The sequence below is a fragment of the Thermobia domestica genome, chromosome 10 (genome assembly GCF_964235325.1).
Source record: "Thermobia domestica chromosome 10, izTheDome1.hap1.1, whole genome shotgun sequence".
In the NCBI taxonomy this organism is placed as follows: domain Eukaryota; kingdom Metazoa; phylum Arthropoda; class Insecta; order Zygentoma; family Lepismatidae; genus Thermobia; species Thermobia domestica.
The window spans coordinates 230,889,963-230,902,860 of NC_137463.1; the positions used below are offsets into that span (position 1 = coordinate 230,889,963).

The 12,898-nt window shown below is 33.7% G+C and overlaps 1 protein-coding gene across 1 annotated transcript in view; it reads left to right on the plus strand.

Moving 5' to 3' along the window:
- The window catches only part of LOC145663056 (androglobin-like), a 201,498-nt gene that overhangs the window by 116,581 nt on the left and 72,019 nt on the right, over positions 1–12,898 (plus strand). Inside the window, exons 19-20 of the mRNA XM_081729218.1 lie at positions 2,046–2,263; positions 7,178–7,350. Of these exons, the coding sequence (XP_081585344.1) occupies positions 2,046–2,263; positions 7,178–7,350 (391 nt within the window). The remainder of the gene's footprint in view (positions 1–2,045; positions 2,264–7,177; positions 7,351–12,898) is intronic.

Consider the following 12,898-nt stretch of genomic DNA (forward strand, 5'->3'; position numbering starts at 1 on the left):
TTTAGTTATGGGAGAAAACTTTTAAACCAAATAAGTTTAACTATTCATTGCTGTTAGGACCCATAACAGCACCTCTATTTTTAATTAAACGTGAATTGTAACTTTGGATCATTTTCGTTCACCAGCGACATAGCTTTCACTTCAACTAGGAACATAGTATTTTCACTGCTTAGCCAATTAATATATAAATAGAATATTCATCTTGTCTTGAAATTGTTTGCAAAATGTCCTCCGTACACAGAGATGCACTGTTAGAGACGGTGAGAAAAAGCGTTCTTCTCTTCAATATTGTCGTCCTACGTTCGATTGTCAGTTTCCTTGTACGAGGGCTATCCAGAAAGTAGATTACGTTTTGGAATAAAAAATCAACAAAGTATAGGAAACAAATTTTATTATATACAGATGAAAGCCACACACAAATACTACTTTTCGACATAGTCACCATTCAAATTAAGGCATTTATCGTAGCGATGTACGAGCTTGGAAATTCCTTCGTCGAAAAATTCGGCCGCCTGCGACTTCAACCACTTCGTTACCTCTTCTTGCAGCTGTTCGTCGTCATCAAAACGCTGCATAGCCAGCCACTTCTTCATTGCTGGGAATAGGTGGAAGTCGCTCGGTGCCAGGTCGGGACTGTACGGCGGATGAGGAAACAATTCCCACTGAAAAGATTCAAGAACTTCACGCGTGACATTTGCCGTGTGGGGCCGGGCGTTGTCGTGAATCAACAAGATCTTAGAGCTCAACATTCCTCTGCGCTTGTTTTGAATTGCTCTTCTGAGGTTTTGCAGAGTTTGGCAATACCTTTGAGCGTTTATTGTAGTGCCTCTTTCCAGGAAGTCCACCAAAATCACACCTTTTCTGTCCCAAAAAACAGTCGCCATCATCTTCCTTGCCGACATTGTTTGCATGCATTTCTTGGGTTTTTGGGGAGAACCTGTGTGGCCCCACTGCATTGATTGCAATTTCGTTTCACAGTTCACGTGTTTCACCCATGTTTCGTCACCAGTAACGATGCGATCGAGTAAAGAGTCACCATCCTTATTGTAGGCGTCCAAAAAGTGCAACGCTGCAGCCATTCGCTGATTTTTGTGGTCCTCTGTCAAGATTTTTGGAATCCATCTTGCACAAAACTTGTGGTAACCAAGCTTTTCGCTGATGATTTCGTGCAACAAACTTCGCGAAATTTGTGGAAAACTCAAAGAAAGTTCCGTTATTGTGAACTTTCGATTTTCACGGACTTTAACATCGACATTTTCGACAAGTTCGGCAGTCACTTTGCTGGGTCTCCCACTTCGATCTTCGTCGTGAACATTGGTTCGGCCATTTTTAAATCTTATGACCCACTGTCGCACTCCACCTTCAGTGATAATGTTGTCCCCATACACTTCACACAGCTGCCGATAGATTTCTATCGGTTTACAGTTTTTTGCTGTCAGAAACCTTATTACTGCACGCACCTCGCAGCTCGCGGGATTTTCAATTAACGCAGACATTTCAAACCGTCACAGTATCTTAACGGAGCACAGCACGAACCTCTCACTAGCACGGCTAGATGCCGACTGAGCTGCGCAACGCTCTGACCCCAAGATGGCCGCGCTAGCCCCGCCCCTAGCGGACACAGACGAAAACGTAATCTACTTTCTGGATAGCCCTCGTATCTTCAATGTCAGGCAAGAGAACATTTTGGTAACATTATGTTTTATTTAAAAAAAGGAGAGAGAAGCAAAGAAAAAACTGAAAATACAGTATACTGTATTAAATTCAAATATACAGCAAGTTCATGGCCCCATAAAGTTGTTACAAGTTTCCACTGCCTGTACTTATATCCTAAAATCGTAGATAAAACACACATCTTCCTATATATTTTGTCAAGGAAATTAGCGTATGCTATGCGATTATGGATTGAAAATTTTCTTTGTTAAAGTAAACACTACCCTCCCCGGGTAAAAAGAAGTGAGTTTTGACAAATTTATCATTAATGAGAGAAAGAACTGTTTTTCTTTACATTTATATATCACATTTTACGTTTTGTTTGCCTTTAGGATGGTTATACTGTGTTTGCTTATGGTTATACTGAAGGTTTAAAACTTAAAGATAACCAGTGGAGACTTAGGATCATGACGGAACAAGGTTATGGAACACTTCACCCATGTACGAAAAATAATAATAATACATGTACTCAAATTAGTAAGTTTTCACAGCCTTATGTGGATGAATCAACGGGTTATTACTTGCCAAATGATGATCATATAATAGGCAGGTTGGTCACATATATGTCTTTGAAACTTTAATTATTATTGTTATTATTATTATGATTTAATGGTGTTTGAAATGCGAAACTGAGCTAAGTGAACAGTTGCCATAAACACATACGCAATATGCAATTGCAATTCTTTTAAGTCTTTCAGAGGAATCACTATCCATCATTCTTCAAAGACTGCTAAGTCTTCAGAGGAATCCATAACTTCCATTCTTTAAAGATGTTGTCGATCCTTAACCTTTTGGCGTGCAAAAATAACTATTCATGAACAAAATTAGTATTCCTTGAAATGGTGCATAAAACCATTTAATGAGTTTTCTCATCTACTGAGGTACATTGAACGAAACGACAAACTTGAACGCGACAAATTCACCATGAAATGAGCCGTTTTTTATTATTTTCAAATTCTACATTAAATACTGGTATAAAATGACAATTGATCTGATTTAAAACCAAAATATTAAAGCAAAAACGATAAGAAATAGTATGAAATTACTTTTACGAAATAATTATTCACGATGGAACCACAGAAAAGAGGAGTCACTATGATGGAACTACCTGGTCTTGATGGAACAAGTTTGGATGCTTGTTTGGTTTGTTTCCAAATTGCATATTAAACAGTAAGTATGAAATGCTATCCAGTTTATCCGAAACCACAAGATCCATAAGTATTCAAAATTGGATTTACAAAAATAAACTTTCACGAAAAGAATTTCATTCATCTTTGTGGGCATACAAATCCGTTTTATGAGTTTTTTCACATTCTAGGTTATTAACGATACATTCGATGGTTCGATAACTTTGGACACTCGCTACATCAATTGCGCCTTTTTCAAAATTTTAAAATTCTACAAATTTTAAGCATGGGGATACAATACACTTATGCGAAAAATCGAAACTAGATATTAACATATAAATTATGCGTAATGATTCGAAATCAGTTTTGCAAAAGTAAATGTTGATGAATAGAGCTAATAGGTCTTTACTTTATGACTGTGGTGGAAGCGTACAAATTCGTTTCTTAAAAGAAGTGGGTAAAGATCAGCTTTTTTGTTTTTCTACCTATGATAGTCAAAAAATGTATAAAAGCCAATATAACGAATGCATATAAAGTTCTAGCATTAAATGTTACGTCTATGGAAGATATGTATGAAATATGTTGTAGCAAGTTACATAAAGAACCACACAAGCAAAGCATGGTTGTTGATATTCTTCCAGTTTAGACGTTTTCTCGAACTTGCAACAATAATTCTGGTATGAGGCGCTTCTCGAACCATTATACTTCTTGCTTTCGTGAAGACAAGAGTAAATAAGCCTATCAACAAGCATTCGTGTAGTGTGGTTCATCCAAAACTAAATATTGAACCAAAAAATCCATCTAAAATTTCGAATTTAGTTTCGAACTTTATCAACGATAACAAATTTTATAAAACATGAAGCTTAAAATAAACTAGTCGAAAAGTAGGATAGATTGCCGCAAATGATTCTCATGCGGAGAACTATTGAATTAACTGGGAGGTACAATGACGAACATTACACTGAGTACATTAGATTGCTAAGCAGGTATATAAGAGTTTTTTGAGCACAATTCCTCAGTGAGACGGTCCATCGGAAAGATCTCGACATAAGAGTGGAACCTCTAACACCATACCAAATTTGGTGAAGATTACTAAAAAAAACTTAGGAGTTTGAGATAAAAGGAGCGAAATAACCGTAGAGAGATTCATTCACATAGCTAAACATTATATTATGTTATTATGTTATTATTATTATTATTATTATTATTATTAATAATAATAATAATAATATTAATAATAATAATAATAATAATAGTAATAATAATAATAATAATCACCATCATCATCATCATCATCACCCATAAATTTCTATAAAATTCAATTTCCAGTTCTCTATTCAAGAAGTATCGAATGTGAAGTTTTGCTGAAGTTAGAGGTATGAAATTCTGAATATAAACTGAACTAAAAACAAGCGCGTACGTTTTTCAGGATTTTCTAAAATTCTATTCTTAAAGAGGGACAATTTCGACAACATTCAAATTTCCGTTCTTTATTCGGAAAGTGCTCTTTCATTGATTAGATTATTATAGTACGAAGAGGTTCATTATGCATCCCAAAATGCTTGGTTTATATACATAGAAAGTTTAACATCCCAATAACTAACTGGTTCATATGAGCTTTGCTATCCTAAATAACTTAAACTAGAAATACAAATCACTTCACTTCAGACACTTCATCAGACACTGTCTTCACTTCACTTCAGACACTTCATCAGACACTGTCTTCACTTCACTTCAGACACTTCATCAGACAGTGTTTTCACTTCACTTCAGACACTTCATCAGACAGTATCTGATGAAGCCAATATGTTCAGTTATTTGGCAAAACTGTTATCACAGTTATTATTTTTTTTTAAAAAAAAATAAACGTTGCTTTTTTCAGTGATTTGTATTTCTAGTTCATTTTTTTTACAAAAAAGGATAACTAATTATATAATTAAATCTTCCACAGAAATCCTTAATATGCATTTTATTATTTTAATTAGATATATTCTTGGATATTAAACACCAATATTAATGTTGTCTTATGGGTTAATTTACCTCCTTTAAATTATGATTATTAAATATTTGTATTTTAATATTTTTATGTTATTGGTGTTAGAGCCGCATATCGTCTGTAAAAAAAGGGAAAAAAAGAAAATAAAGAGAACAAGAGGATATGAAAGCAAAAGGAAAGAGAAGGAAAATAAAAGAAGAAAGAAAACAAAGCGTAAAAGAAAAAGGGAAAAAGAATAATATTAGGTAAAAGATTTTAGTAATATTCAAAAATGAGATATTTTATGTTGTATAATAGTTAATCAGGTTGAGATCTGTAAAACTAATTTTTATGTTGTGTGTAAAGCTTGGTTTGATGTATAAAATTTAGGGGTGGTAGTGGAGATGTGAAAGAAAACGTTGTCCGTTGCCATAGAAACCGCCGTTTCCAGGGCAACAGGTAACGTTTTCTTTCAATTTTGGCGACCGTGACAGGACTCGAACCTGCAATCTTCGGATAGCACTGACACCGTAGGAATTGTAATAATCCATCTACACATCCACATACAAGACTTATAACTAATTTAAAATATAAATAAAGATATTGATTCCCAATGAAATTTTTTACAGTTTTTCCATGTTAATTTGAAATAGAATAATGAACAATATTACGAATTATATGAACAGCCAGAAATTTTTTGTTAAACGTCAGGTACAGTCGGTGCAAAAAATTTCGGGCACCCTCCTATTAAAAACATAATCTCATTAGACTGTAATGGCATATTACAGATGGGGTTTTTCTTAAATTTAAGAGTGATCAAACTTCACCCATTTAGGTGAATGCCTTGGCCTTGAATAGAGGTCTCAAATTCGGTATATGAACTTAAGTAAAAGATAGGAAATACGAGTTTCAGTGTTTCTGAAAATTCCGCTTCTAAAGGAGTAAAGGGAACAACTTATATAATATTCAAAATTCTGATTCTTTGTTCAGGAAAGGTAGCCGTCAGGATTCGTTTAAGTTGATATGTAAACACTTTATTACAAATAAGGAAAAACGTGTTTAAGCGCTTTAGAAAACACTTCTAAAGAGAAAGAGCCCAATTTATATAAATTCTAATTAACGATTTTATATTCATATAATGCAGAATTTTAAGATTTGCTGGAAGCTGGAGGTGTGTCATTAAGTATATAAGTATTCATTAGAAACGAGTGAATATTATTTAGGAGTTTTCGAAAATTCCACTTTTAAAGGGGGAAAGGAGGCAATTTCTATAGTACTCAAATTTTCGGTTTCATGGCAGTGATGTCAAATATCCCATTTTTTGGGACTTTTTGACATGATTTTTTGAGAGAAGGGATAAAGGAAAGTTTTTTTTTGTCATAATTGGCAACACATATGGAATTTCTCAGAGATATCACCCAATACTCATCTTCATATTATACGCTAAGAAAATTCTGTACGATTGAAAAGTAGACATAACGAATGAGAAATAAGTATGAAATCAGTGTTACTTCTCAATTTTTTCTCGAATTTATTTTGTTTGTTATCTTCAAAAGTGCATATTAGTGCTCAACTGGTTTGTGGAGTGGTATAATAACGTATGATTCTCAAAAATCAAGAGCCAAGGAGCACAAATTGTGCTATCATATTTAAAACAGAAAGCAAATAAAACAAATGAATAAATGGAAGAAACAAACAAAGAAAGTAAAAGACTAAACAAGAACCAAACAACTTCTAAAACACTCTACATAAAACGTACGGAGAACAAAGTTTTTCTAGTATCATTATGCTCAGTAGAAAGTGATAGCAAAAGAGGTATGATGAAGACACTGCTTCCTGACAACAAAATTTGCTTGTTCTTGATTAAAGAAAATACTCATTCACAAACTATTTTATAAACATAAATTTACGGATATATCACACGTGTATTTTAAAACTGATTTACAGACAGTAGTTTCATTTTTTATATGGTTTATTTTTTGTAATTACCGTAGTGTAACGTGGAAATTTCAAAAGCAAAATGGGATTTTTTGCCTTTTGAGATGGGATTTTATGTTTTAAATTGGCATCACTGTTCCATATTCATTAAATATTCTTTCCATAAAAAAGGACCAGTTCTGCTAGTTATTTATTTACATTTCACTTCATTTTCAAAAATTATTACATATATATAGTAGGTAAACATTCTTCTTATAGTTTGAAGCAATAAAACTTCATTTACTACCGATGTGACTTCCCTCACGAGTCGCCATTGATATATATAATATTATGTAAGAAGTTGGTAATCCATATTAAATGTTCTAAGCAAAGTTTACTACTGATAGTGTATTAACAATGTATTAATAATAGAATATGTTTTAAGGTGGTTGATAAAAGTAACCAGCAAAACCTTGATTTCTGTAAGACTAAGAGTTTCCTATAAACCAGCAGAGTTTGAACTACGCTTAAAAACTGAAGATGAAAAGATGTTGTGGAAAGTAACAGGAAAGGCATCTATTGTTGTACCAGCTGCTTATCTTGAAGGAAATAAAGAAGGTAAAAAGTTAAAAATATATATTATATATATGATAAAAAACACGATTTTTAACGTTACATTTTCCGCATCAAGATTCCATAAGGGTGTACCGTAACTTTAACATGAAATCTGCACCAATGTACCCATATTAGGAATCGAACTCAAGTTTTAAACCGAAGACAAGAACTAAACATTTGCCACTAATGAATATTTATTTTATAATTATAAATAATTATACTTCTTTTATGTCAAAGTAGAAAGTAGTGTTGCCAGATCGATCTACGAGTAGCGGATTGGGCGACTTTTTCAGTACCCTCACTACCAAAATTGCACCACGCAACTTTTGAGTTTTTTTTTCATTATTATTATTATTATCTGCAGGCTATAATACTATAAAAGTTGTGTTTGCTGAAAGTAGTAGAAAAATGATCGATCTGGCTCATAATAGGACATAAGAGAACAACTCACAAGCCCCTGGGAAAATGACCATTGTACACCGTGAGCCCACGGTCTTTTATGACCTCAAAATTAGGGGTGAATTTATTCCCTTTTATGAGCACTTTTTAGGGGGTGTATTCTTCTCTTTTACGAGCAAATTTTAGGGGGTGAACTCGTTCCCTTTTATGAGCATATTATTCCAACCCCTATTTTAACATAGCAGAAATTACGAACACACAGCAGACCAGAGAATACGTAAGATTCATTATATTTTAAGGGGTGTACTCGTTCTCTTTTATGAGCACATTTTTCAACCCCTATTTTAACATAGCAGATAGCACAGCTAATAAGAGCATGGCTTATTTTTCAACCCTTATTTTAACATAGCAGAAATTATGAACATACAGCAGAACAGAGAATACGTAAGATTCATTTCCTTTTATGAGTACATTTTTCAACCCCTACGAACACATAGCAAAGCATATAATAAACACAACATCCATTTTAGGGGGTGAACTCGTTCCCTTTTATGAGCACATTTTTCAACCCCTAATTGAACATAGCAGAAATTACACTGAGACTACGAACACACAGCAGACCAGAGAATACATAAAATTCATTCCCTTTTATGAGTACATTTTAAGGGGTGTACTCGTTGCAACCCCTATTTTACCATAGCAGAAATTACATAAGATTTTTTTTTCAACCCCTATTTTAAGACAATGAATACCTATGTAACATAGCGATTCGATACGCTCTTTGAACCGATTTGGATGAAACTCGGCATATGGGGTTTTTCGATCATGCTGAGTACGAATATCATACTTATTTTTACCTGGGTCCTATAGTTTATGTGGCATACGCCCTTTCTATGACAATTTTAACCTATTTGGATGAAACTCGGCATATGAGGGTTTTCAACCATGCTGATTACGAATATCATATTTATTTTTACCTAGGTCTTATAGTTTATGTGGTATACGCCCTTTGTATGACACTTAAAACCCAATCACTCGTAAACGAAGCAACATATTAAGGTTCTGTTTCCTGATTTAGCAATTGGTCATCAACTACTACAAGTTCCAAAAATAATGACCATCGAGGTCAAAGGTCAACATACTTAAAACCTAATAACTCGAAAATGGATCCACATACTGAGGTGCTGTTTCCAAATCTAGTAATTGGTCATCAACTACTACAAGTTCCAAAATAGTTGCCATCGAGGTCAAAGGTCAAAATACTTAAAACCCAATAACTCGAAAACGGAGCCACATACTCAGGTGCTGTTTCCACATTTAGTAATTGGTCATCAACTACTACAAGTCCCAAAATAGTGGCCATCGAGGTCAAAGGTCAACATACTTAAAACCTAATTACTCGAAAACTGAGCCACATATTGAGGTGCTGTTTCCAAATCTAGTAACTGGTCATCAACTACTATAAGTTCCAAAATAATGATCATCGAGGTCAAAGGTTAACATACTTAAAACCTAATAACTCGAAAATGGAGCCACATATTGAGGTGCTGTTTCCAAATCTAGTAACTGGTCATCAACTACTACAAGTTCCAAAATAATGATCATCGAGGTCAAAGGTCAAATACTTAAAACTTAATAACTCGACAACTGAGACACATATTGAAGTGCTGTTTCCAAATCTAGTAATAGGTCATCAACTAGTGCAAGTTCCAAAATAGTGACCATCGAGGTCAAAGGTCAAAATACTTAAAACCTAATAACTCGGAAATGGATCCACATATTGAGGCGCTGTTTCCAAATCTAGTAATTGGTCATCAACTACTACATGTTCCAAACTAATGACCATCAAGGTCAAAGGTCAACATACTTAAAACCTAATAACACGAAAACTGAGCCACATATTGAGGTGCTGTTTCCAAATCTAGTAACTGGTCATCAACTACTACAAGTTCCAAAATAATGATCATCGAGGTCAAAGGTCAACATACTTAAAACCTAATAACTCAAAACCAGAGCCACATATTGAGATGCTGTTTACACATTTAGTAATAGGTCATCAACTACCATTTGACCCAAAAGTACTGACCATCGAGGTGAAAGGTCAAAGTACTTAAAAACTAATGACTCGAAAACTGAGCAAAATATTGAGGTGCTGTTTCCACATTTAGTAATTGGTCACCAAAGACCACATATCTCAAAAGTGTCAACCATTGAGGTCAAACTCGAAAACGGAGCCAAATATTGAGGTGGTGTTTCCACATTTAGTAATAGTTCATCAATTACTGCAAGTTCCAAAATAATGACCATTGAGAGCTTGTAAACGGAGCAACGGATAAATTTTGTACAAAGCAGAAAAAGTGAAGGAGGAATAAATTTGAGTGGCCTATTGAATTTTGTACCAACGAGAAATGCCATTTTAACTAGCTGAGAATTATATGTCTTCTTGTACTAATTAAATAAACGAAAGAATATTGTACCAATGAGAAATGTCATTTTTTCTAGACCATGTTCTAATATTTAAACAAACGAAGGGGTGAATTTGAGTGACCTATTCAATTTTGCACCAACGAGAAATAATTGCGTATTTTAAATAAACAATCGGATAAATTTAACCGGCTCAGAAGTTCAATACTATTTTGTACTCTTGAGTGAGCTTTCCAATTTTGTAGCAAGAAGGACCATTTTTTAAAAAACTAACTCAGAATTTCATTTCATTTTTGTAATACTCAAATTTGGATGAAGTATTTAGCTTTGTATGAACCAGGAAAATTTGATTGGATTATTTCCTTAAGTACCAACTGGAAAAAGTGAAGGGCCATTATTCAAATAAACGAAGGAATAGAGTAATGTTCTATTACTGGAATGTTGTATTTTTGTACCAACTGGAATGTTCTATTTTTGTATCAATCAGAAAAAAACGAAGAAGAGCCATTTTAACAAGTTCATAATTTCTGTAACGAAAAAATAATTTCGATGTTCTACTTTTTATACCAACGAGAAAAAATGAACTAGCTGAATATTTAAATATACGAAAGAATAAATTTAAGTGACCTATTCAATTTTGTACCAATGAGAAATGGCTCAGCAAAAGGCGAAGAAGGACTATTTTATATAATTTTACTACTCAAATAAACAATGAAGTATTTAGTTTTGTACCACCAAGAAAAAAAAGAAATTGCACCATTTTGGAGTATTCAAATAAACAAAGGACTTATAATGTGTGTAAACTCTAAAATCAATTAAACGAAGTAATGCATTTAAGTGAGCTATTTAATTTGAAAAACCGAAGTTGAGTATTTTATACCATTTTGTATTATTTGAACAAACAAAAGGAAAAAAGCAAAAAAGGATTTTAAACTAGTCTAATAAACGAAGGCATAAATATGAGTGAGACCAGAGGAAAAACAACGAAGAAGGCCAATTTTAACTAACTGAGAATTTCTGTACCTTTTTGTACTATTTAAACAAACGATGGAATAAATTTGAGTGGCCTGTTTTTTGTACTAACCAGTAAAATCGAAGAAGGTCCAATTTAGCTAACTCAGAATTTATATACCTTTATACTAGCTCAATGAACGAAAGAACAAATTTGGGTGTTCTACTTTTTTATACCAAACAAGGAAGAACCATTTTAACTTGCTGAGTATTTTATACCATTTTGTACTACTCAAATAAACGAAAGAAAAAGCGAAAAAAGACCTTCTTAACTAGCGCAGAATTTCTGTAACAAGAAAGAAAGCAAAGATATGCCATATTAACTATTTAAATAAACGAAGGGATAAATATAAGTGATCTATTCCATTTTGTACCAAGGAGAAATGCCATTAACTTAGAATTTCTAGTGCATGTTGTATTATTTAAACAAAACGAAGGGCTAAATTTGAGAAAGCGAACATGAACCATTTTACTTAAATTTGGATGGAGTATTTAGCTTTGTATGAACCAGAAAAAAAAGTAAAGAAGAACCATTTTAACTAACTCAGATCTTTATACCATTTTGTACCAATCAGAAGAAAATCAAAGAAGGGTCATTTTTACCTTTTATGAGTACATTTTTCAACCCCTACGAACACATAGCAGAGCATATAATAAACACAACATCCTCCATTTTAGGGGGTGAACTCGTTCCCTTTTATGAGCACATTTTTCAACCCCTATTTGAACATAGCAGAAATTACACTGAGACTATGAACATACAGCAGAACAGATAATACATAGCACAGCTAATAAAAGAGCATGGCTTATTTTCGAACCCCTATTTTAACATATCAGAAATTACACTGAGACTATGAACACACAGCAGAACAGATAATACATAGCACAGCTAATAAAAGAACATGGCTTATTTTCCAACCCCTATTTTAACATAGCAGAGCAGATAATAAACACAACAACCTCCATTTTAGGGGTGTATTCATTCCCTTTTATGAGCATATTTTCCAACCCTTATTTTACCATACGAAACATAGCGGACATAGCACAGGGGGTGTATTCATTTTCTCCACCCCTAATTGAACATAGCAGAAATTACACTGAGACTACGAACACACAGCAGACCAGAGAATACATAAAATTCATTCCCTTTTATGAGTACATTTTAAGGGGTGTACTCGTTGCAACCCCTATTTTACCATAGCAGAAATTACATAAGATTTTTTTTCAACCCCTATTTTAAGACAATGAATACCTATGTAACATAGCGATTCGATACGCTCTTTGAACCGATTTGGATGAAACTCGGCATATGGGGTTTTTCGATCATGCTGAGTACGAATATCATACTTATTTTTACCTGGGTCCTATAGTTTATGTGGCATACGCCCTTTCTATGACAGTTTTAACCTATTTGGATGAAACTCGGCATATGAGGGTTTTCAACCATGCTGATTACGAATATCATATTTATTTTTACCTAGGTCTTATAGTTTATGTGGTATACGCCCTTTGTATGACACTTAAAACCCAATCACTCGTAAACGAAGCAACATATTAAGGTTCTGTTTCCTCATTTAGCAATTGGTCATCAACTACTACAAGTTCCAAAAATAATGACCATCGAGGTCAAAGGTCAACATACTTAAAACCTAATAACTCGAAAATGGATCCACATATTGAGGTGCTGTTTCCAAATCTAGTAATTGGTCATCAACTA